The sequence below is a fragment of the Podarcis bocagei genome (assembly GCF_964188305.1).
Source record: "Podarcis bocagei genome assembly, chromosome: 15".
NCBI classification, from domain to species: domain Eukaryota; kingdom Metazoa; phylum Chordata; class Lepidosauria; order Squamata; family Lacertidae; genus Podarcis; species Podarcis bocagei.
Window position 1 is genome coordinate 23,625,696 of NC_138141.1, and position 26,082 is coordinate 23,651,777.

Sequence of the window (26,082 nt, forward strand, 5' to 3'; positions counted from 1 at the left end):
GGAAGCTGTCAACCCATGTTCTGAAGCCTGGGTGACTGTAGCAGCAGCTGTCAGAACCGATAGCTAAGGCATGTGAAGAAAGCCCCCTGCCTGCACTCTCAGTAATACTGCTTATTAGCATCCTCAGCCTCCAGCAGTATCTGGTTTCTTCTGACAGCAGAAAGAGTTGCACTGAAGAAAAGTTGCAGGAGTCACTAAGTCATGGGTAGGCAAACTAGAGCCTGGGGGCTGGATCCAGCCCAATCGCCTTCTAGATCCAGCCCATGGACGGTCTGGGAATCAGCGTGTTTTTACATGAGTAGAATGTGTGCTTTTATTTAAAACGAATCTCTGGATTATTTGTGGGGCGTAGGAATTCATTCATTTTTTTCCTTCAAAATATAGTCCGGCCCCCCACAAGGTCTGAGGGACAGTGGGCCGGCCCCCTGCTGAAAACGTTTGCTGACCCCTGCACTAAGTCTTCCTTGCTGTGAGATGAGGCCAGACATGGCACTGCCAGAAAATGGGTGTGTCAGGCAGATTCAAGCAACTCCCATGGCCGATTGCCCAGGAAAGCACAAAGACAAGGAATGTTTCTTACCGTCTGCTTTTTATTCAGTAATTACAGAGAGAGGCTTTGGAACCCAGCCTCTTGGATAATGGCATTGTCCCGAGTGAATCTCCACCCGCTCCATCTCTCCCACTTCCTCATGTGTCAGCCCTACAGGTGCTGACAAGTCCCCTTTGCCTTTGAGCTCTTTGCTCTCCTACTTTCAAGGCTCTCCAGGTTCTGGGAGAGGGTGTGTGTGTCTGGAATGCTTTCTAAAGACACTATGCCCTACTGGTGCTTCCTCTTCCTCCTTCTCCTCCTCTCCCATTATTTCCCAGCTTTCCCCCTCATCTGTCTCTAAGCTGTGACCTCCCTCAACCCCCTGTTGTAATTCTGAACTGTCTTCCTCTTCTCTGGAAGGGTCAGGCTGGGGAGACGGTCTTCACCATTCTTCCTCTGCCCAGTTCCTGACATTTTGTGAGACAGCAGGAGGCAACTCTGAGACTAGAAGGGCCCTCCATGAGTTTTTGTAGGCAGCATTCAGACAGCTGTTGCTGCAGTCATCCAGAGACATCACAACATAAAGTGGCTGATTCACAGGGTGTCATATGCACCGGAACAGTATTTTCCTAGCAACACAAAAGCAACATTTGTCTTGGTTTGTGGGAACCACTCATTATCCATGGTGGAAGGACTTTTAAATCCACACAGGGAATTGTTCATTGTTTTCCTTATGACATTTGGTGTCAATAAACTTTAGCAAAGCACAATTCAAGGAAAGGTCCCAACTGCCTAGGGATTTACATGTTTACCCATCAACCTCAAGGGAGCTGAACCTCCCCAGGAAGCTCTGAGTGCCGAATCCCTGACAGCTGGGCCTGCCAGGAGGTTCCACATAAACCACGGAAATCCCAAGGCTTTCTTGCTAGGAGACAGTGGGGCATGTTTGCAAAAGGAGCAGGGAGGTATTTGCTGAAAAAAAGGGGGAAAAAACACTTCCAATTAATCACACTGCAAAGAAAGGAAATCAGGGGAAATCATTAAAATTGCAGATGGCTAGATTAGGTAATTAGAATGTAGGCTAAAGCAGATGTTTGTAATTAACTGTTTATTTCATTGACAGAAACCCTGATTGTACCAATGGATTGTGGCACTTCTTTTTACTGTGTTAAATTTGGGGGCAAAGATATAGTTGTTGTTTCTATATCTATCTCTATATATACACCTCCGTTTGAGAGATCTCCAAGTGTGGTTTCCTAGGAAATGCAGGATTTATGCTCACAGAGTTTGTTAGAACAGCCTCATTCACCTTTGGGCTTTATTCTGATGGAAATTTTACTTAAAGTTTCAAACAACACATCCATGGTTTGAGAGTGCTAATTGTAGGGATGTGCAAATTGTGATTAATGGGCTTTAGATTGTTTCACCCATTCAATAATTCAGATGTGTAGGCCCATTCTTGTGCATGGCATTTTAAATGAGGATGGGTCTCTGCCCCTACAAGCTTACAAGCTTACATTTAACACAGGGCAGACATTCCCTTTAGTCTAGGAATGGCAGCTGAATCCATCACTATTGAAAAGCCTCTGCTTTCAAGTCAAATGGAAATTCTGACTGTTGTGAAGTCTCATGATAGCTCATGCCTTGTTTGTATATGCAGTTCCACACCCTTTGCCATAGTCAATGAGTGACCAGTGTGCAGGGGTAAAGCAGCTCAATGCTCTTTAGAGGGGAGGAAGAAATATTCCCCACTATTCAGTTTCTTTACTTTTTATGCTGTTTCCAGAAGGAGCTTCCTTGGTCTCATCTAATGATTTTGCCTAAGCCCTGGAACAAATGAAGAGGAAGCCGCTGACTAGCTACCTCCGCCCCAATCCCCAGATTGCATTTTGCTATAATTCATTAGCACTATTTACAACAGACAAGGGACAAAAATTAAAACACACCACCCATGATACAATATACGATAATAAGCAAACAAGCGGAGGTTTGCAAAAGGGCTATTAATGTCAAAAAGAAAAAAAAGATGAGGTTTTTCTAAAGGGTTGGAGATTTGATCTAAGGTTTTGAGTGGGAAGAGATGAGGGGAATGTATTTCATACCAAGTGGGTGGCAGGAAAGCCCTGAGGATCCACACAATAGCCTTCTTATGGAGAAATACTACTTAATTGTCTGCGGCATCTGCCATATGAACAGAATCACAAATTGCTTTATTGCATTAAATAAGACTACAGATAAATAGTGGCAGAGGGAGTTGGCAATTAAGAGACCCAGACGGAAGTAGGAAATATGGTTTTCAGGCGAGGGTTGGAACAAGCTGGGAACCGATGAGCCAGAAAGGAACCAGGGAGGCTTCTGCAGATGGCAGGCTTCACCAAGAAGATGTTGCTGGGCGTTCCCCATGTTGAGATTGAGAAGAAAGTAAACGGTGGAGAAGGCGGAGAACGTCAATTTAATTTGAATTTAAAGACTAACCTGCCTGACTCTCACTTCTTGAAATAATATGTGAAACGAAATACAACCATCCTTTAGAATTCGTACTTCTTGAATTTTACAGTGCAGTTCTCCAGCCCAATGTGTACAAAAGGCATGTAATAAGGCAGGTGAGGGACACAGGTGGCGCTGTGGTCTAACCCACTGAGCCTCTTGGGCTTGCCAATCGGAAGGTCGGTGGTTTGAATCTGCACAATGGGGTGAGCTCGCGTTGCTCAGTCCCAGCTTCTGCCAACCTAGCAGTTTGAAAGCACACCAGTGCGAGTAGATAAATAGGTACTGATGTGGCAGGAAGGTAAACAACGTTTCCATGCTCTCTGGCACTCACCATGGTCTTCTGTGCACCAGAAGCGGTTTAGTCATGCTGGCCACAAGACCCAGAAAAGCTGTCTGCAGACAAACACCAGCTCTCTTGACCTGAAAGTGGAGATGAGCGCTGCACCCCATAGTTGAATTCAACTGAACTGTGCAGGGGTCTTTTACCTTACCTAAAAATGTGCATATGAGTGAAATAAACATGAAAAAATGCATTATATTAGGAGAAATTGCTTTGCAATAATATTCATATTAGGCAAAAGGGCATTTAAGCATGTATATTGGAAGAAAATTGCACTAAAATGCTGGTGAGTTTTCATGAGGACTTTAAAAAATAATAATTGCATATTATATGACAGTCTGGAGAACTGAATTTGAACTTGGAAGAACAAAAAACTGGGTGAAACTGAAACCAGTGGTCCACCTTTGGTCAGCATCAAGGCAGGGAGAAACATGCCACAAAGAAAGGCAGTAGAATGGGTGGGAAGCATGAATTGAGGGTGCTGAAATAGGCTGTGACAGGATAAGGTCTAAGGCAGAATATGGTCCAGGGAAGGAGTTCATGGGATCAAGTCCAAGGAGAAGATTTCTTTTAAAAAAATTAATTAAAAAGGAGGGAAAGAAAGAGGAACGAGAACCTCCAAGGCTCACAGGAATCCCTTAATTTATGCAAGACCAATAATCCGTTTGTTTATTCATTAAAATAAATTTCATACCCTGTCATCTCATAATGGAGCACCTTGCAGTAACCTGCAGTGGAATAACAAAAGCAATATTTTCCAGAAAAGCAGCAAGATAAATAGAAGCACAACGATCACCACCGACTCATTGATGGCTAGGGGCTAAGAGTAAGGTTGGATAGCATGCAGTCACCTCTCCATCAACAGAGAGGTGGGCTACCATTTGCAGGGGCTCCACCACAGCAGAGACTGTGCTGTGGTGCAGATCCGCATGAAAGTGGAAAGGCCCACAAGAAGAAGAAGAGACGAGTTTGGATTTGATATCCCGCTTTGTCACTACCCGAAGGAGTCTCAAAGCGGCTAACATTCTCCTTTCCCTTCCTCCCCCACAACAAACACTCTGTGAGGTGAGCGGGGGTGAGAGAAGTGTGACTATCCCAAGGTCACCCAGAAGCTGCCTGTGGAGCAGCGGAGAAGCGAACCCGGTTCACCAGATTACGAGTCTATTGCTCTTACACCACACTAGCTCTCACAAGTGGGGTGAGGCGGGATGGTGGTGCTAGGGCAGTTTTGTCTCTCCCAAGGGGCCTCATTCCCTGGCTCCCTAATGTACATTAGCTTGGAAATGGAATAAAATGGAGAGAGAGAGAGAGAGAGAGAGACCACTTGCCCCGACTCTACCTTTTGCCCCAGCTAACGCACAGCAGCAGTGTTTCAAGTTAGCAGTGGAGACACCACTCAGTCCTTCAGCTCCTCAACCCTCATCGCTTTTCTGATCAAACAACAATAAAACAGAAGTGGCAGAGAAAATAGCAAATCCATGTTTGCAATGCGAATAAACCCTGAGGCAGCAATTCAGAAGCCCCAAATGGGCAGAGGAGGAACCTTGCGTGAGAATCCCATAAAGTTATTGGAGGAAGGGCAGAATAAAAATGATACCAATGGAATAAAGTTGATTTAAAAGTGACTGTCAAAAATGCACTTAAAAGGCACTGCTATTTTTGCTATTAAATCTTCATAAGAAGTGGGATTTGAAACTAAGGACGGACAAATCCATCCATTTTCTCTCCGTTTCTTACTTTTCCATTCTTAAATTCAGTTCTCCACATTTGTGAATATACAATACCCCCCCACACACATTTTAGTGCAGTTTTGAGTAATATGTAGATTTTTAAGCACATATTCCTAATATGTATTTTTGCATATTATTTTCACCAAATTAAGCATTTGCATGCACACTTTCCCAAAATGTTTGGATTTCAGCGCAAACAGTTTTGGTGAGAAAACTGCATCACCAGCATTGCAGAAGTGCAATTTTTGAAGGATAGCTGTGTTTCAGATCGCATGTTGATTTGACAAGTGCAAATACAAATGCAACCTGAAAACAGAACCAATATCGCTTTTCTCCCACATCTCTACTTGAAACAAACTGGTGCAGTGTGGAATATTGTGTTCATGCTTCTAGTCAGCCAGCCATGCCCTTTCCCATGATACCCCATTCCATCTGCTCCCAGGTTCCTATCCCAGCCCCCCAATTCAACCCTGAGCATGCTCAGTCCAAATTGAGTGATTTGGGGCTTTCCCTTCCCTCCTCTCTTTAGCGTTTTTGACCATTCTTTGCACTCCTGTAAACCTTGGATTTCCCCCCAAATTTCCATTTGGGCTGTGTTAAATCTCCTCACTTGGAGAATTGAATTCACTATGAATATGTATGAGTGGACCACCAAGAGTGGACCTTTCAATTTTCTTGAGACTTTCTTCTGTGAACAATGATATTTTTGTTCCCCTCTCCCCTTTCTGATATCTGAAAGAGCACCTCTGCTTAGCAGAACCCCCAAAATTTGGAAATTAGTTTGAGCAGGAATGGGTGAAATTTGTTGGCCCAAGTGCTGCGTCCTCTCATGGGCAATGTTCCAGGAGCATGATACCAGTGGTGGGTGTGACCAGACCCACCCCCTCCCTATCCATGCAAACTAGAGGCATTGCCACAGTTCATGATCATATTCTAGCCAGGGAAAATCACTCTAGGAGGGTGCAGAGCAGGACCAGTGAAGGGTGTGGGCTGGGTAGAGTCCTAAGGGCCAGGCAGAGATGCCCAGAGGGCCACATTTGGCCTCCAGGCTTGATATTCCCCAACCCTGCCATAGACGGTGGCATGCCGCCGCATTGAAAAATGTTCAGCGCCACCCTCTCCAGATTGCATGTGTACAGCCATTATACAGCTTCATAGAAAACTGTCCTTGATCATCCTGTCTGATAAAATTAAACAAAAAGAGACATTGGCAAACATAAAAACCCACTCCTGGAATTGAAGCAAATGTTTGTAGGCTTACAAAGTCGAATATCCCAATCAATAGTGTCATATGCTTCATTAAGATCTACAAGCATCATTTGTGGTAGCTAATAAGAGATCGTTAACTGCGCAGAGGAAGGGAAAAGGAGATGAAAAACGGACCAAAGACAATTAAAGATGACAAGCTGGATTTCTGACATGGAGGTAGCAAATGGAAAGCACACCCAAATATATTGGATGTTTTTGACCTATTACTGGCAAGCTAGATCTTGGACTCTTTCACATTAATGCTGTTATTCCGCCAAACCTTGAGGATCTCGCGTGAGGTTAAAAATCCAGGAGGGTTTGCAGAAAAATCTCAAAATCAAGAGAACAGAAAACTAGAGAATGGTGTGCATCCATTGATCAAGGATCAAGGGCTTAACAACATTTGTGTTTTCTGAGACCCCTTTCCCTTAGCGACCTTCAGAAAAACCCCAAACTTTGCAAAAGCACAAATCTTCCCACCATGCCATGCAAACCAGCAAATGTATGTTGTTTCCCTTCAAGACATAATTGTGAGCATGGCAATGGAGCTCACCTGAGGCAAAGTTTACAAAATGACAACAAGTGTTGCTTCGAAAGCTTCCAGAAATCGAGCCTTGGGGTGGGAACATCACAGAAGTGGAATAGGAAGGTGTTGACAAACCAGGGACCCAAAGTATGCCCCAATTTTTGTGCTGATAGATGATCAGGGGCACGGGGAATTGGCACTAATTTCTAGGAGAAAGAAAATAGTATAAATCAGTTGTGGTGAGTCCTTGGCCCTCCAGATGTTGTTACACTACAACTCCCATAATCCTTGGCCTTTGGCCATGCTTGCTAGGACAGATGAGAGTAACCTCTGGAGGGCTAAAGGTTCCCCATTAGTGTAAAGACTCAGCTGTTTGGATGCAAGAGGAGATCGTGTCCACCTTCAAGCTGATCTCTTATGGGCCTATGAGCCTCTTTTTGAGAAAGGAGCATCGTTAGTGCAGGCCATTAACAAGACATCTTGGTAGTGGAGAAACTAGGGATACAAGGGTAGAGGGGAGATAATAAAAAAGTATCAGATAGCAAAGTCCTAAATATAGGTGGTTTCATGTGTTTATGTTTAAAAATTAGGAGCCAAGGGCTTGGAAGGTGTCTTCCTTTATTGACACTACATCCTGGAAGATAGAGCATTTTTTTCTTGCTAAGTAGCCGGGTAAAATATTGCCTTCACAGTTTTTCTTATACAGTGGTACCTCGGGTTAAGTATTTAATTTGTTCCGGAGGTCCGTACTTAACCTGAAACTGTTCTTAACCTGAAGCACCACTTTAGCTAATGGGGCCTCCCGCTGCTGCCGTGCCGCCAGAGCATGATTTCTGTTCTCATCCTGAAGCAAAGTTCTTAACCTGAAGCACTATTTCTGGGTTAGCCGAGTCTGTAACCTGAAGCGTATGTAACCTGAAGCGTATGTAACCCGAGGTACCACTGTAGCTCTGTAAGTCGAAAGCAGAGAAGCTTTTTTAAAAAAAAAAGAAACCTGAAAGTGTAGGAAAGGGATCGTTTTCCTGGGATTGAGTGGGAGAGCTCCTGCAGGCCCTGCCCTCCATAATTTACAACCCTGAATTAGTGTTGTGCCTTGGAATATGTTTCCCCATTATGTATTTCCCCTCTTCCTGCAACCTGTAGTGCAGAGTGCCTCTAAGCATGTGTCAAGTACATTTCTTCTTATCCATAGTAGTACTTATTTATATGAAGACACCAAAGAACGTTCCTTAAGCAATAGAAGTCTTCCCCATAGCAAAGATTGAGCTTCAGGAGGGATCTGGAAGATGTATGCCTCCTGCAGAAGCTCAAAGGAAGGCACTGTCCATTTTGGGAATTAATTACATCCAGAGATGTTTGTGCAGAATAGCTAGAGGAGAGAAATGACACAAGCAGTAGGTATTCTCAGATATAATTTTGCTCACATGCCAGAGAAGGTGAGGTGACGCAAGGGATTTCTGAAGTGAAGACACCTCGCCGCCCCCCACAATGGTAATTGAGGAGAGACGCTCTGAGGAGAGAGGTTAGTTAGGAGAAACCGAGCTTTGATAATAATAAGGAACCGACAACAATGAGAAAATGCAGGAAGTGATGATAATTAAAGGTGAAATCTTAGTCATAGCAGTGAGGAGGAGAGAGAAAATGACCAGTTAATAACTTGATGAAAAATGAAACGAAACCAATGGGATTGGGGTTGCGGGGGAAAAAAATAAGTACCACCTGAGTCTAGAGGAATAAATAGAAGTGATTAGAAGCAAATGAGTCTAAGCTGGGCTGTCAACACAGATTGGGTACTCCTTTGCCAAAGCAGTATTGTCAGATATGAAAGTCCTGCGTGCAGGAAGGGACCTAGAGAGTTTAGCAAGACCAGGATTAGGAATAGAGGAGCTCTGGTCAACTAACCTTTACTCAGAGAAGGCCAGGGTCAGCAAGCTAAGGCCCATGCGCCACAAGCAGCCCACGGGTGTCGTTTAACCAGCCCACAAGCCGCCCCCTCAGCAAGTCCCCGTGCGCTACGCTAAACCGGTGTGGTGCAGGGACTCGCTTCCGTGGCGCCAGAAATCGTGTCTGCGCAGACACAAACGCCGGAAATCACGGGTGCTTGATCCGGCCCACAGAGGGATCTCCGCTGGAGTGAACCAGCCCAGGTGACGTAAACCTTGCCAACCCCTGGAGTAGGCCCATGGAAATTAATGGGCCTAAGGTACTTATGGTCATTGATTTCAGTGGGTCTACTCTGGGTAAAAGTTCATTGACTATAGGGAGACTGCCTTATACAACAGTTGTCCATCTGGCTCCATATTGTCTACACTGACTGGTAGCAGACGATCTACAGGGCTTCAAACAAGGATCTTTCCCAGCCCTACCTGGAGATGCCAGAGATGTTCTACATAGGATCTTCTGCATGCAAAAGAAGCAGCTGGTCTGCCACTGAGGTAGCCCCAATCTGTAGTATAAGATCCTTGTGGGGGGAATGGTCATAGGGTTATTGGCTAATCACAACCCAAACAATAGGCAATCACTTGGTTTATTTCAAGGGCAATCCGAATCTGTAATGTCAGTAGCCCCTGGGAAGGCTACATTTATGCAGGAGGCTTCTGTAACTAACCTCATGCCAGTGCAGAGCATCATAGCCTGGATCAGGCTGGTGTCCCTTCCACTCCAGCATAGCGTCTCATAGCATCCACCCAGATGCCCCAAGCAGGACCTGAGCACAAGACCATTCTGCCTCTCCTGTGGTTTCCCACAGCCAGTAGGCAGAAGCATTACTGCCTCCGATCATCGAGGCAGAACATAGCCACTGTGACTAGTAGCCATTTGTAGACTTATCCTCTAGGATAAGTGGGTAAGTAGGATATGTAGGACAGTGTGGGTGGCGCTGTAGTCTAAACCACTGAGCCTCTTGAATCCCCGTGATGGGGTGAGCTCCCATTGCTCTGTCTCAGTTCCTGCTAACCTAGCAGTTTGAAAGCACACCAGTTGTGATGGCCTGGGAATCCGATTCAGAGGCTGAACCGGAGGAATCCCAGCCTGCACAGGAGTCCCCGCCTCCAGGGCTGGCTGAACTGGGGCAGGGCCTTGATTCTGAAGTGCCTGCACCTGTGCCAGATCCTCAGGAGCAGGCACCAGGTGAATCCACTCTGGCTCCGGAGGTGGTTGAGGACTCAGTGCCTACAGGTGAGTCTCCCCCTGGGTCCAGTAACCCTTCAGCCTCTCCTGAACTGCAGAGGCTCAGGGCAGAGAGGCGGAGGGAACTGGTTTCTCCCAGGAGGAGTGCTCGCCTTAAGGCCAGGAGAGGTGGAACCGCCCCTGGCCTCAGAGAAGATAAAGACCAGTCAGCCCAGTCCCAGGTTGCAGGAGCAACATCGTTGAAGAGCTGTCTCGGCCAGCACCCAGTCCGGTTCCCCCAGAGTTCCTGTCCTTGCCCGGCTCCTCACTGTGGACCCTGCTTCGCCCGTGGAGGACTGTCTGCCGACCCTCAACTCAGGTCCTGGACCTCGCCCCACGGTAACCTCCCCCCTGGACCAGCACACCAGTGCAAGTAGATAAATAGGTATGGTTGCGGCAGGAAGGTAAATGGCTTCCATCACAGTGTCCTGTTGCTCCAGAAGCAGTTTAGCCATGCTGGCCACATGACCCGGAAAGCTATGTGTGGACAAACGCCGGCTCCCTCGGCCTTAAAGCAAGATGAGCGTCACAACTCCATAGTCACCTTTGACTGGACTTAACTGTCCAGGGGTCCTTTACCTTTACCTTACCTCCCAGTACAGGGAGAAGGCCTCATTCTCTCAATTTCCTACCCTTTACACCACCACCAAAGCATTGAATTAGAAAGTAAAGTGGTGGGAGGCTGGGGGATCAGTGGGTGTCCCAAAGAGGACAGCATAGCCAGGAGGGAATTCTTCTCTGGCTCAGAGGAGACTTTGGATGTCACCATCCTCACTTTGCATTTGAGGTGAGCACTACGCACACCAGAGAGCTGTTATTTTCCAAGCCCGGTAATATGAGTCCCAGCCACATCACTAGTTGGAACAGGCATTCCTATCAATCCCTCGAAAGGCCTTATCTTAGATGGCTAAATATAAGTGCTAAAGGTTGTACGGGCAGAAGTTAATACCACTGTAACTGTTGAAATCCTGGGATAAGTACAGAAATAAACAGCCTGGGTGCATTTCTGTAGACTCTAAATTTAATTTACAAGATGTTTTAGGAGACTTTCCCTTGGGAGTCTTACATAATGTTTTGCGATTTAAGGATTTAGTGGTGCATAACAGATATATTACTCACGAAGAGATGAATGTTAATTCATCGCACTTGATGCCTGCTTGGGTTGAAGAATTTCAAGTCCAGTATTCTGAATTAAGACTTGATAAGTCGGCTGAGAAATCAACATAGTGTGAAGAGTTATTGACAAAAAGAGCCAAAGAGAAAAGGGCAATTGTCACAACTATATAATATAATCTCTGCTTTACAGATAAAGATGCATTCTTATAAGTTTCTCCAAGACTCGGGAAATGGCTCATGGGACAAGATCTAGGCAGAGATTCATATGTCAATTAGGCTATTTTCTCTTTAAGAGTGACTCAGTGCAGATCAGTGTACTTTGCAAAACATTACCCCCTACGGGGTTAAATAAGATCTTGAGTACATTTTTAGACTTTGAAAATGTCATAACGAGTGGACAGATTTATTTATGATGTGCAGTAGAGTTATCCTTGTGTTCAGCATTATTGACCAGAAGTTACATACTTCATAGGGACACAGGAAAAAGCTTTGTACTGAGCCAGACGATTTATTCATCTAATCAAGTACTGTCTACACTGGCTGGTAGCATCTCTTCAGGGTTTCAGACAAGGGTGATGTCATGAATTGAATTTATGACATTTTGCATGCAAAGCCATCATTTTTCCACCAGCCATCTCCCCCCGCCCCCAAATAGATCGTGTAGCACTAAAATCCGATGCAAATATTTTTGTTGTTGTTGTTGTTGTTTAGTCATGTCCGACTCTTTGTGACCCCATGGACCAGAGCAAGCCAGGCACTCCTGTCTTCCACTGCCTCCCGCAAATATTTTACATTTGAATTATTTGAAAGAAAGCTTTTAAGGGGCTCTTAAAATGTAGTTGTTGCTTTCTTTTGCTTGCAGACAACGAACCTCCGGTTATTACTGTAAATTGTTTATTGTATAAATGTTCTACCTTGTTTTCTTTCTTTTTTTCAAATGACAGCTAAATTCATTCACAAAACAGATCTATTTTGTTTTATTTAAGCATTTTTATGTTGCCCAATCATCTGTGTCCTCTGGGCAGTTCATGGATTGAAATCACTAAAATACATCAGCAGTACTAAAAAAAAACCTTAAAAAACCCCATCAAATATATAAGAGCAACGCCAGTGCAAAAATTAACAAAGAGCAGCATAAACCCATTCGACAGTATCAAATCAGTAAACGGCACTAAAAAAAATCAGCACAGGGAAGACAAAATAGTTCTAAGAACTAAAAGCATGGAATTTAAAAAGCCTGGAGGGGAAGAGAAAAATCAATTTAGAACAGTAAAATCAAATTACAGATAATAACAGCAACAAAGGAATGGCATTTGGCAGCAGGAATAAAGAATCACCCAGTTAAAAACAATGCAGCAGCAGTATGAGTATCAAACTGCAACTCATCCCATCACATTGGCCTCCCACTATCCCCCTAGAGAACTTGGCATGTTTGAACCAGGTAGCTTTCCCCATGGCATTCCACAAGATTGGTGCCACAACTTAAAAGGCCCTGCTTCTTAAGGGCACCTGCTGGACGTCACTCAGGGAAGGAATTCGAGGCCAAGGCCTCTGATAATGAAGAATATGCTGGGGGAAGAAAAGCCCCAGCAAATACGAATGGTTTGTTAAAGTTCAGGATATCTCTGATGTGGCTAAGCAGACAAATAAAATGCACTGAAGAAATGACTTAGGTATGTCTATAGAGGAAACTAGCTGTCAGATTATCTGCATTTTTTTCTTCATTGGGTTGGAATGGTGTCGATTTTCTTGCTGTCGCTTCTGGCTTTTTATTTTTAATTGAAAAGAAAAGAAACAGAATTCACGGCTGTCAGAGGGAGGAATTTGATGCCCACCTGAGCACTCTGCCCTTCCCCAAAAGTAGCAGAGTCACAATAAAGCATGCAAAATAATAAAAATAGCCAAATAAATACACCCCTGTTTCCCTCCTTCTGAATTGTTAAAAAAGGCATCTGTGTGGAGCTGCTGCATCAATTTACATTTCCTAAAACCCAGACAGTTGGCTCAGTTTAAAATGCTCTTTGGTTGGTTGATAGATCTAGTTATTTTTCTATTCCACCCTATTTTATGAATAACACATTACATTGGGTGACCAGGGCAATTTTGCTAGTAATGAGATTTTGAATCCTATATATTTATTTTTTGCTTGGCTTTTTAGAATAAGGGGCGTTTTTAATTTAAAAAATAATAATAAAGTAATTTGAGCTGGACATATATTAAAAACATGATAAATGGGATGCCTTGTGCACTCTGCAATTTTCCGGCCTGGGTTACACTTCCTTTGCCTATTCCAATTCTCTTCCCGGTATCTTCAGCTGTCTTCTGCCTTGTTGTTTGATGCCGTCTACGCTGTCGTGAGCGCTGTTCAGGAGCTGAACCGGAGCCAGGAGATCGGTGTCAAGCCCCTGTCCTGTGGATCTGCCCAAATCTGGCAGCATGGCACCAGCCTGATGAACTATCTGAGAATGGTGAGGAAGGATTGAACATAAATGGTTTGGATGGAAGAGGGAGAGAAGTGTTGCCAGGGGGTTTAACGCTGAGCAAGACGGTGGTGGGGGTGGGGATATTGATTTTAAAATATTTGTTGGTTTGGGGTTGGTCTGGTTTTTTTAAGAGAAAAATAGGTATTTTTACAAAAGCACCTCAAGGCAATGTACAACAAATAACACATGCACGAAAACCGGCATAAAACAAAACAGAAAGCTCTGAAACTTATTCACATGTTTGAAAGCAGAGTTACAATACAATACAAATACCTGTATTGGCATTTCAAGTTAAGACATTTCAAGTCAGTGAAATGTTGTTGTTGTTGTTGAGTCATGTCCGACTCTTCGTGACCCCATGGACCAGAGCACGCCAGGCACTCCTGTCTTCCACTGCCTCACACAGTTTGGTCAAACTCATGCTGGTAGCTTCAAGAACACAGTCCAACCATCTCATCCTCTGTTGTCCCCTTCTCCTTGTGCCCTCCATCTTTCCCAACATCAGGGTCTTTTCCAGGGAGTCTTCTCTTCTCATGAAGTGGCCAAAGTATTGGAGCCTCAGCTTCACAATCTGCCCTTCCAGTGAGCACTCAGGGCTGATTTCCTTAAGAATGGAGAGGTTTGATCTTCTTGCAGTCCATGGGACTCTCAAGAGTGTCCTCCAGCACCATAATTCAAAAGCATCAATTCTTCGGCAGTCAGCCTTCTTTATGGTCCAGCTCTCACTTCCAAACATGTGAAACTTATTCACATGTTTGAAAGCAGAGTTACAATACAATACAAATACCTGTATTGGCATTTCAAGTTAAGACATTTCAAGTCAGTGAAATAGATTTAAAAGGGACAGGAGTGAAGCTGTTGAGGGTCACAAGGCATTCAATTGTTCTGCTTCACCCTGTCTATTCCCCTAGAGCAGTGTTTCCCAAACGTTTTTGGGCAACGGCACACCTGCTTACCGGAAAAGAATCTCGCGGCACACCACCATTAAAGCCCCGCCCCCGTGACGTCAGCGCGCAGCGTCACGCCGGGAGGGACGCACAAAAATGAAAGTTTTTTCCCTCCCCCTTGCCGGGGTGGGAGGAGGCAGCAGAGCGAGGGCAGCTGAGGCGGCGGCGGCGGCGGCTGCGATAGCGGGCGGAGGAGGAGCCGTCGCCGGGAGTTGCTGCTGCTGCTGTTGCTGCTGCTGCCCGGACATGCCGGCCTCCTCCTCCTCCGCTGTCTCGCGCTCCTCCCTTTTGCGCGCGCTGCCCCGCCGCTCGGCACCACCACCGCGGAGCCGCCCCGGCTCGACGCGGATCCTCCCTGCCGCCTCTCGCCGCCGCCTCTCGCCCGCCTTCCTCCCACGGCACACCAGCCGGTGTCTCACGGCACACTAGTGTGCCGCGGAACACCGGTTGGGAAACACTGCCCTAGAGGGATGAGTCATTAAGAACCCTTTCAGATAGGATGGAGATTAAAAAGGAAGCCATTGAGGCAGTAATGTCCTTGTCCCTGTCCACTAGGAGGAACCTCATTTGGCTTTCTCTCAGAGCCGTGGGTCGCAGGTCCGGCATTTTGCTCAGCATCTGTTTGCGGAGTCTGCTGGGCAAAGGGCAGTCCAAGAGAATATGGTCCAGTGAGTCTGGTACTCCCTAATTGCAGGCACACAGGCAGGCTTGATAAGGAATTTGCTAGTATCTACCTGTGGTCACGGGACGCGGGTGGCGCTGTGGGTTAAACCACAGAGCCTAGGACTTGCCCATCAGAAGGTTGGCGGTTCGAATCCCCGTACAGGGTGAGCTCCTATTGCTCGGTCCCTGCTCCTGTCAACCTAGCAGTTTGAAAGCACGTCAAAAGTGCAAGTAGATAAATAGATACCACTCCGGTGGGAAGGTAAACGGCCTTTTCATGCGCTGCTCTGGTTCGCCAGAAGCGGCTTAGTCATGCTGGCCACATGACCCAGAAGCTGTACGCTGACTCCCTCAGCCAATAAAGCGAGATGAGCGCCGCAACTCCAGTCGGTCACGACTGGACCTAATGGTCAGGGGTCCCTTTACCTTTACCTTTACCTGTGGTCACTGCTGATGGGGAAGGCATTTAGTCTTGTGAGCATAAAAGCTCTTTGTTGGGAAGGAAGTAGTAGGTCTTTTAGGTAATTGGCACAACATCTGTCTGAAGTAGTTATGCCTAGGGCCTCTGGAGAACAGTGTCTCGGAGTGTGAACACTGTTTTTCATGTTCATAAAGCTACTGCTTGATTGTTTGGAGAATGTAGCTTTCATCACATACTTCGAGTCTCTCCAGAGCAATACCCAAACTACGTATTTTGTCGTCCTGAATTGCTCTAACATCCCTCCCACTGAAGGAGGCCATAGATTAAAAGCCAAAGAGCTGGAGGGAAAGAAATGTTTTATCCTGGTGCCTAAAGATAAGCAATGATGGTGCCAAGTGTGCCTCCCTGGGGAGAGCATTCCACAAGTAGGGAGCCACCACTTAAAAGGCTCCTTTCTGAAGTCCCAAAGGGAGCAGGAAAGCCTGGATATGTTCAGCTTGATAGAGTACCAGTTACATAGGCCTTATTCTATGATGATTACCTTTTATTAAATCAATATCTGTTGGTGAAAGCAGGTCCTGTGCCAGCTTTCCTGGGTCTTGGATCAGTTTTATTTTATTATTTGTTTGTGTGTTGCATTTTCATGCCACCCTTTACTCCAAAGAGTTCAAGGTTGCATCCGTGGTTCTCCTCCTCCTCCTCCTCCTCCTCCTCCTCCTCCTCATTTAATCCCCACAACAGCCCTGTGAGGTAGGCTAGTCTGAGAGACAGTAACTGGCCGAAGGTCACACCCTGTGAGCTTCATGGTTGAGTAGGAATTTGAACCCTGGTCTCCTGGGTCCCAGTCTGACACTCTAACCACTACACCACACTGGCAGTAATGGTTTCATCTGTGTACATACCTAAGGCCCGTCTGTGATAACAGACAAGTCACTTGCCCTGCGCCATCCCAAGTTCACCCTGGAGTTTTGCATTCTACTGTGGGGAAACCGGCCCTGAATGTGGAAGCTGCAGAAATGCCACCTGATTTTCCAAGGTGGGAAAACTGAAAAGGGTTATTGTCAGTGTCATAGTGCACGGGCAGCAATTAGCAGCATGTGGTTTGCTGTGTTTACCATCCCTTAACATGACAGTACTTTGTGTATTTTTGTTAATAATGCACCGTAAGCGTTTCTTTCCCCTAAATCCCAAGCAACACGGTGGAATGTGACACAATTAAGTTCCCCGCCTTCAGCAGCACAACTTCCAGCTCTAATCACAGGAGGAAGGGTGCGGTGAGAAAAGAGAATTTAGCAGTTCAGATGGAGTGAAAGACCTCTTGGGATCAGATGCTTGTCCTTGCCAAAATCTCCCAGCCTTTCTCCCTGACACAGTGGCTTTTCCTGTGCAGGAATGTGAGAGAGCATTCTGCCAAACAGCCCCAAACTTGCCTTATGAATGGCTGCAGTTCCAAGATGTTAGATGAAACATATTTGTTCTCCTTCTGGCTTTAAATGAGAGGGTGGATGTTCCAGAGCAGTGTGCTTGAGGATAAAAAGAAATTGTCCATATTTGGCGCTGCAACTCACCCTCTCTTGGACAGGTAGAATTGGAAGGTCTCACCGGCCACATAGAATTCAACAGCAAAGGTCAACGATCAAACTATGCCCTGAAGATCCTTCAGTATACCAGGAATGGCTTCAGACAGGTAAGGAAATGTCTACTCCAATTAGCACTTTGGTTCAAGTTGGTTTGTCCTTCAAAGTCCTGGTGTTGCTTCTGTCATGACGCCCATGAATATGGGATTATTCTCTGCTCTTTTGTTTTAGGTTAGTCGCACCTGTCCCTTAAAGAAAGCTAAATATGTACAGAGGTGGTTGTGAAGCCATTGCTGGCAGGGTTTTCTATGGATGGGAGGGGATATGAGGGCCTTTTCTGTAGCATCATTCAACTTTGGAATATCCTCCCAGGAACCATCCACCTGGCTTTTTGCAGAGCTGTTTAAGACTCACTTACTCCAACAAGAATTATTTGCACCTGAGCAGATGATAATTTGCCCCAATGCTCTTGATAGGGTTGTTTGTGCTGTTTTACAATGTTGCCTTTTATTATTACTTCACTGCAACTTATGGACCAATTTGGAACAATGAGAAAACTGGGAGATTAAGGCCACAGTCCTATACTAATATATGCAGGAGCAAATCCCATTGATTCTAATGGGGTTTGTTTCCAAGATAACTTGTTTAGGATTGCAATGTAAAATGCATTTGCAATAAACAGATAAACAAAGGACTTGATATGTTTGTGGAAGTAGTTAGGTTTTGTGCGAGGTAAAAAAAAACATGGGGGGAAAGGGTGTCTTGGTGGGGAGTGGAGACTAGGTAGATATATGCACAACCAAATTAAAAAGTAAAAAGACTATTAAAAGTGGCTATGGAATGAGTTCATCACTTTTGAATTATGTACTTCTCAGCACACATTCTTGGCCACTATGACTGCATTCATATGGCAGTTTATTCCACTTTCATGATGTTTCCCTAGCTGTTAAGTTCTGCATTATATCTGAGCTTTCACATGACATAAAAGCAACTTCTGGGATTGTAGTGGAATATAATGAAAGCTTAGTGCTCATTTCCATGTTATATGCTTCCAGGAAAAAAACAAAAACATGTTTGCAATTAGCAGTGTGATGAGCACTAAACTCGTGCTATATTCCACTATAGTGGCTTTAACATCATGTGCCATCTCAAATATAATGTGGAAATTAACAGGGGAACGCCATGAAAATGATAGAAATAGCCCTGCGAATGCAGACGTATATTGTCTAGAGGAACAATAGACTTTACTGCTTATCTGAACATGAGACGAGACTTTATAAAGATCAGATCACATGAATCCTCAGCAAGATCCTATCTTAGAGCTGTGATAGATTTTGCCCCTCTGAAAGCACAGAGCAGTTTTTGGAATTGTAGCAGTTCCAGTGCTTAATCTTTAGGAGCACAGCAGTGCTGTCCAGATGGGCACATAGGAACATTCCTAGAGCAGGGGCGTCTCCTTCGTCAGCGGGGTTAAGTTTGACCATTTTTAGGAAACTCAGAGTCAGAAAGCAAAGGCAAGATTTTCTCAGTTCGTCTGCCTGTCTGTCTCTTGTCTTTTGCTTGGAGTAAAACCTGATAGCCTAGGAAAGGCTCCCGGTGGTGGTAAAGCTGTATCTGTGTGTGTGTGTGTGTGTGTGTGTGTGTGTGGAATTAGCAGCATATGACTGCCTGCAGTGCTGATCCATCTTTGTTTCCTTTTCTTCAAGAAGCTCTTTATCCTTCCAGCTTAACAAGCGCTGCTTTTCAGAGAGTGGCTTTTGGGAGGGAATTACAGAATTTGCTCCATTGCGCAAAGTTGTCGGCAGCTTCCGTGATCTTTTAAGCAGAATGTAGGCAAAGTGGCTTGTTCTAGGGAAAACTCTTTTTAGTCCCTCCCACCCCAACCTAGGATTGTGCAGCTTAACATTCCCTCTCTAAGAAATCTCCATACCTGTCAGCTTGCCATAAATTGCAACGTATTCACGATCCTCTGTGTTCTCGGGTCCAGGTGCAGTGCAGCCGCAGGTGGTGGGGCCAAGGCATGATAAAGTTGCAATAAGCAGAAGACAGTCAGCTGGGATTTAAACAGGCCATGGCAGGGGGCAATAAGTACTGGGCCATTCCAGGGTGGGCACAACTCTTATAGGCAGAGGAGCACGAACAGCCCATGGTCTTTATCTGGGCTGGAGGAAGATACCATCCAGAAGCCATGGTGGCTGCTCCAATGTGGAAAGAGTGGGTGGCATAATCCATGGGTCATGACCACAGGCACAGAGGACCTTTCTCAGAACAGCTGTGAACTGCCACCTCAATAAGCAGGCTCTTTTGGCATGCATGAAGTGAGGGTCAGGGTGTTAGAATTCCTGCTCCATGATTGCAGTCATGGGATTGTTGTCTGTCACATGACGGTATATGTTTTGACTCCATAGAGTGGGAAGTGATGAAGACAGGATGTTTGTGTTACTGTGTTCTGTGAAGTGGGACTATTGTCCTTTGTTCTTTTTCTCTTTGCTGTCTGATGCTAGAGAGAGAGGAAGCCATGTTGCAGTGCTCTGTGTGTGTTTATATGTAAATAAAGTAGATTAGCCAAAATGCTGAGTTGCTGAGGTCTGTCACGCAAACTACGCAGACTCTGCGGATCCCTAAGTGTGCCGGTGTCGGTTGGCATTGGTTGCTGTGATGTTCAGGCTGAAGAAAGCTTATGAAGCTCCCGAACGATCGACCAGGAGGGAGGGAACATGCCAGTCGGGCATATGTCTCTGCCAGGGCCCTACTCAGGTGTAGGACGAGCTCCTGACACAGGCCCTGTGAAACTTCCTAATGGCCTGACACAGGCCAGAAACTTCCTAATGTCAATCACTGGTCAAGGCCCAGAATGAGGAGAAGCTTGCAAACACAGCACCGCCTCTATACCATACTGGTCGGTTTTGGAAAAGTGAACCCGCATCCTAGGTGAAGGTTAGGAACAGGATAGAACAGAGTTAACAGATAACATTCCATATCACATCATTAGGAAGAACTTTCTGCTGCTAAAAGCTGTTTGACAGTGGAATGGGCTACCTTGGAAGGTGTTAGAGTCTCCTTCACTTTTCAAACAGAGGTTGGATGACTGCATGTTGGAGATTCTTTAGCTATGATTCCGGCATTGCAGGGGGTTGGACTAGATGACCCTCATGATCCTTTCCAACTCTACAGTTCTATAATTCCTTGAAGCCTTAAGAGTGCTTTCTTTCAGAAATTTCTTTGCAACTTTGTCAGACAACTCAAGAGTCAAAATCTGTTGTTTTCATAGTTCCTTGCTGCCCATTTTGGACAAACCCGATTCACAGCCTCCTCCTGCTGTAGCTGTGAGTTGGCATTCCAAGTGGAAAAAGTTGCATTTTGCCTTGACAGTCCATTAACTAGCATCCTTTTTAGTAGCCAAGCCACACCAATGCTAAAGGGAGGTTTTCGACAAGGGGGCAGCATGGTTCATAAGAATGCCTTTCAGCCACTTTCTGTTGGCTGCTTTCCCATCTGTTTGGCTTTCCTTCCTTGGCAGCATCTCAGTGCAGCCTATCATTCTCTGTTCAAATGGTAGCCCGGATGCCTTTAGAGCCTATCAAATTATTAATAACAACCTTATAATGCTTTACATATTCAAAGTGCTGAGCAAACACGAGCTCTCTGCCATGCAGTTATGTGTTACTGTGAGCTAAATAATGCAGTTAGCTGATAAATAATAGAGGCGTGAGAATAGTGAGGCGATAAGGAAGGAGGTACTGAGGCAGGGAACAACATTTGCGGCTGAGTTCTTCTAAAATAACACAGAGAAGTCACACAGCACGAACCCAGTGCCTTTGTCTTACTTTATTCTCCTTCTGCCATGTTAGGAACACCCAAGGGAATCTATTTTGCATGCGCCACACCCCCAAACCATGGCAGGTGGCTCTAAAAACACAGAGCCTTCATGGTGATGGTACTCCAGTTGTGGACCTCCTTGCCCAAGAAGGTGTGTATGATATGCTCCCTGCTGACCTTCATGCTGTAGATGGATTTTAAAGAAAGGGTTATTGGAATCTTTAACATTTCTTCCTTAACAGAATAAATGGGTCCAAGGAAGAAATGATAAAGACTCCAACTAATAACCCTTTCTTTAAAACCCATCTACAGCATGAAGGTCTGTAAATCTGTTAAAGACTATTAAGACAGTCTTACTATGGAGCAGAACATAAAATGAACAAATATACATGGCAGCGCTATTCTCAGCACATCATCTTAAATGTGGAGTGGATGGGAGAGCTATCCATGGTGCTGAAAGCCGCTGCCTGGTGTCCTGAAGCTGTCTCTTGACAGCTTTGCTGCATGTGCTATTGGGTTGGGAGGGATTTGGCAAATGTCGCCTAGTTGCTTATTTGCACAAACATATGGGTGGCTGCAGACAAGTCTGCACATAGTGCACTCCCTCCAGGCCATGACTAGCCAATTGTGTGCATCTGCAGTGTCATGTGTTGGGTTTGGCTTTAAGCGCACATTAAGGACACAGGAAGGGCCCCACTGAACAAAGCTATAAATAATATTAACGATTGATTGATTGAATTTATATTCCACCCTATCTCCTCAAGGAGCCCAGGGCAGCAAACTGATATAAAATTTAAAAACAAAAAGCAAAGAAAAACATTCCAGGACAGCTTAAAAAAAATTCTAAAAACAATTTACAATTGAAAACATTTCAAAGCAGTTGCAGATGAAAACATTCTAAAAGCAATTCCAATTTAAAATATACTACCATCCATGGATCTTCAGCCACCAAACAGGGATGTTTGAAAATTCCTCCTGGAAGTTAATAGTGATGGGGACAGCCATTCTGCAGCTGGGGAGCCACCACTGAAAAGGCCTTGTCATGGATCAGTGACAACCAGGCAACACCACCAGTTTAGTCCAACATCCTTTCCCCCACAGGATTAAAACAATTCGGGGAGACATAATGGACTAGCAAATGAACCTGTGGCAGAGCTAGAGAATTGGAACCATGTCCAAACCAACACCCTATCATCTGGTTCAGAACACCTCTCCAGAAATCTGCTGGGGGTGTGTGTGTCAAATGGTTTAATGGTTTCCAACCAAGAACCTCCTACTCATTGAAAACCTGCATATCAGGGACAAGGCTCCAACCTACCCTTTTAATTAACTCACTGTTTCTTCTGTATTTGGAGACAACACACACAAAACAGACTAGCATTGAAACGTGCAGTCTGTTAATTATTATTTATTTTATTTTATTGTTAAATTTGTATACCACCCTATACCCACAGCTCTCAGGGCGGTTCACAATATAAAATCACAATATAAAAACACAAAATACATATTCAAAATAAAAACAAAAACAACCCAATAACGCCCCCAAACACATTTTAAAGGGGCACTGGATGTCAAAAAGCCATATAATACAAACTAGCAAGTTCAGGTGTAAACAGTACTTAAAATGTTTTTTTTAAAAAAGCAAGGAACAACACAATGGAGGCTTCAGTTGTGTTGGCGATGCTTCGGTACTGTGCAGAAAAGCACCTGTAAATTCTGTAGGAGTTAAAGAGTCTCTCTTCCCCACCCTTGAGTCAAAACTTCACAGCAATCTTAATTTATGGACCACAGCACTGCTGATTATCCCTCCTTTTTCTCCTTTGGAGTGAGCCCTGGGAGAAATTTCAATGTTGTTATTATTTTAAAGTAGATGTAATTAGGAACTATTTGGCTAAACCCATTCCAGCCTGCCACAAGAGAAACTGGTGTCTGCTTCCCAGGAGCCAAATTATCTGGCTGCTGTGGTACAAAACACCACTTCTGCCTTCTCCAGAGGTGGTCAGACCCCGTTTTGCCCCCAACGGGTTATCTCTCTGGCTCTCCCTAAGTTGCCTGGGTTTCCTGCTCATCAGCTTTGATAGAAAATTCAGTGAACCTTGAAGCTGATGCAGATTTCAGCCAGCAAGCAAATTAGCAGCGCTTAAGGCTTTTCATCTTCCTCCACTGTGCTGTTGGCCAAAGCAGCCCACGCCATTAAGTGATTTAATATTTAATATATTAACATAGTAAGTCCCAACACAATTTTTATTTAGTCCAAACTAGTTGAGCACATTTAGGAGTAAATTGTCCAGCCACACGAGATAGGCCCTCTGTTTGCAGCAAGGTGCATCTGGGAATTGAACAGGGCCAAGTTTGTAAGTTCCTTTTCTGAACCCTGGTGCAGGAAATGTATATGTAGGTGGATTGAGGCTTGCTGCCATCTTTCTGCAGCCACATAAATATTAGTATTTTTGCATATAACTCTAATCCCTTCTCTTTGGACCAACAATAAGGCACTTGCTTGGTTGCCTTGCTGTCTCTTGTGCCAAAATATCTTCTTTCTCCCCCACCCCCATTAGCAATGACAAAGATATTCAGAAGTGAATGATAATTGCTTTTTTCCCCTTTGGGGAAGGAGAAGGAGCCATCATGATAAATGTGTCATGAGCACAAAGCAAATTTACCTTCATTTCAAGCAAAATAGCTGCCCTGTTTTGAGTCACCCCATCCATGCATATTCAAGGCTGCCAGTTCACAGCGCTGCTTCCAGGCTCAGAAGATCGAAGATGGTGCTTTGGTGTCTAGAGGGCATGGAGGACTTAGCATGTCATCTCTCCTTGGTATCAACCCTAGCTGGGAGAAGCGGGTGCATGGAGCCCTTCTTGCTATCAAATCATTACTCAGGATGGTGTGTGGAGGGCTGTGCTGGGAGGCAGCTTGGAGCTTTGATGGGGGGAAAGAGCTGTCATCAGAACCTTACAGGGCTCTACTTACCAAAGGCTATAGATGGCTTATGTGCTTTCTTCCCCAGCTACCTGCCTGACAAAAACTGCTCAAAATGCTAGTTGCCTTGAGACTACAGAAGTGAGAGAAGCGGCATTTTGCTCTGCCAGAAGCCATAGGAACAAGGGCTGTTGGGGTGTCTTTTCAGAAGACAATGAGAGTCCTTCTGGGTCAGACCAACAGTCTATCTGGTTCCTAATCTTGCTCTCCATGGTGGCTAACCAGATGCCGCTGGGAAGGCAATGAACAGTGCATGAAGCCAACAGCCCTCTTCTGTTGTGGCTCCCCAGCTGCTGCTATGCAGTGACACACCACCTCTGAATGTGGAGGGTGCATAATAACCACCATTATTAGATAGGCATTGATTGCATCATTCTGTTACTATAATAATCTAGTATGTATTTTGGAAAGTTTTGCTCGCTGTGCATTTGGACACCTCTGAAGATATTGTAACCAAATTTGGCATTGTGGTTCCCAAGATCATGTTTTCATCTGTGTTTGGATATAATGGGGCACCATTTTGAATCAAGATGGCAGACTGAACCTGTCAAAATTTCGGGAATTTTAACCCCTGATTTCGAAACTGCACTGATTTTTTTCGGTTCTTAGAATTCTTGAGCAACATCAGTCACATAGGAGAACATTTGATGGAAAGGGTGTGCACATTTTCCAGATTCATGAAATGAATGAATTGCAATCTTAAGGTCAGCATCTAAGAAGATAACAGCCCTGCTGGATCAGACCAATCTAGTCCAGGATCCTGTTCTCTGCCTTTCAATTTGCCAGACACGGGCTTCCATGGGACAGTAGGATGCTGTGGGCTCCCCAGACCCCACTGGGGAACATTGCCAGGATTTTGCCTCAGCAAATCCTGTCTTTCCCCTGCCCGAACCTCCTCGCTGCCCATGGAGGGTGGCAAGGGGCGACCACCATTGACTCCTGATGTAGCTGGAAACTTCCCTCCTTTTCTCTCTTGGAAATCCATGATAGGATCTCCTGCTATCTTTGCAAAAGTTTAGTGGCAGCTGTAAGTCAGGTCCATATCCAGCCAGTGTTGCAACATGGAGAAAGGACGGTTTAACCCTTACATGCACAACACACACATACTTTTCCTGATGAAAATCCTGTGAAACTGCTATTTGCCCTTTAGGGCAAAACATTCAGGTACTCATTTTGCTTTATGGAGTAAGCAGTAGCTTTAAGGGAGGGGGAGCAATTAAAACTGCATGGGGGAATTATTAACGTCCCCTCTCCTTCTCCAGCACTGTGTTCTAAGGCCTCAGCTCTAGCTTGAGAGAAGGGAGCCAGCTGCCACACAACCAGACCTCTGGCAGGACCCACAGGAACAACCTGTGCCATGGTGGCTCTAACTGCCTGGCAACTCCCTCCAGATTGCCTGGCAGCCAGGCTGGTAGAGATACCAACCAGCAAGTGAGCTTCCCTAGAGCAGGATCCTTGCCCTATGCAGCACCAAACTCTGATCTGCTGTAACCAACAAAATTGTGGCAAGGTTTAACCCACATTTGTCTCATTGTGTTAGTTGCTCCTGAACAACACACCTTTGTCGTCCACGGTGCATGTTCTGATTATGATTACTGTTAAAACCTGTTGGGCCTCATTGCTCCTTTAACAGCTAACTCTCCTTAAGAATACAGAAAATTAGCCAGGCGAGATAAACATTTGTTGGAAAACAGTCGGGAACGTCAAGCAGTGTCTCCTCTTTTACAGCGTGTAAGCTTTTTATCCCCTGCAGCTCTCTCTACCTATTGATGGAGCAGCCCCAAACTTTTCAGTAGGGGCGGGGGGAAGAGCTTTTCATGTAGTGACCGTAATATGCAACCTGCTCCATACCCCAACCATCTGAGAGAGCCAATGTGGTGTGTTCTTGTTCTCTGTTGTATCCCACTTCAGGCACAGAGGACTGTGGGAGCCAATTAGTGCCATTACCATGCCATCAAGAGAGTCATCTCCAAGTCTGTGTAAGCACAGTGTGGGGTAGAATAACCTTGACACATTGATGTACTTAGCCTTGGCACCATCACA

The 26,082-nt window shown here is 45.1% G+C and overlaps 1 protein-coding gene across 4 annotated transcripts in view; it reads left to right on the forward strand.

The window, feature by feature from the left end:
* The window catches only part of GRIK4 (glutamate ionotropic receptor kainate type subunit 4), a 498,627-nt gene that overhangs the window by 399,047 nt on the left and 73,498 nt on the right, over nucleotides 1-26,082 (forward strand). For all 4 annotated transcript variants that reach the window (XM_081172490.1, XM_081172492.1, XM_081172493.1 and 1 more), the window contains exons 9-10: nucleotides 13,463-13,615; nucleotides 17,244-17,348. In XM_081172490.1, the coding sequence (XP_081028616.1) occupies nucleotides 13,463-13,615; nucleotides 17,244-17,348 (258 nt within the window). The remainder of the gene's footprint in view (nucleotides 1-13,462; nucleotides 13,616-17,243; nucleotides 17,349-26,082) is intronic.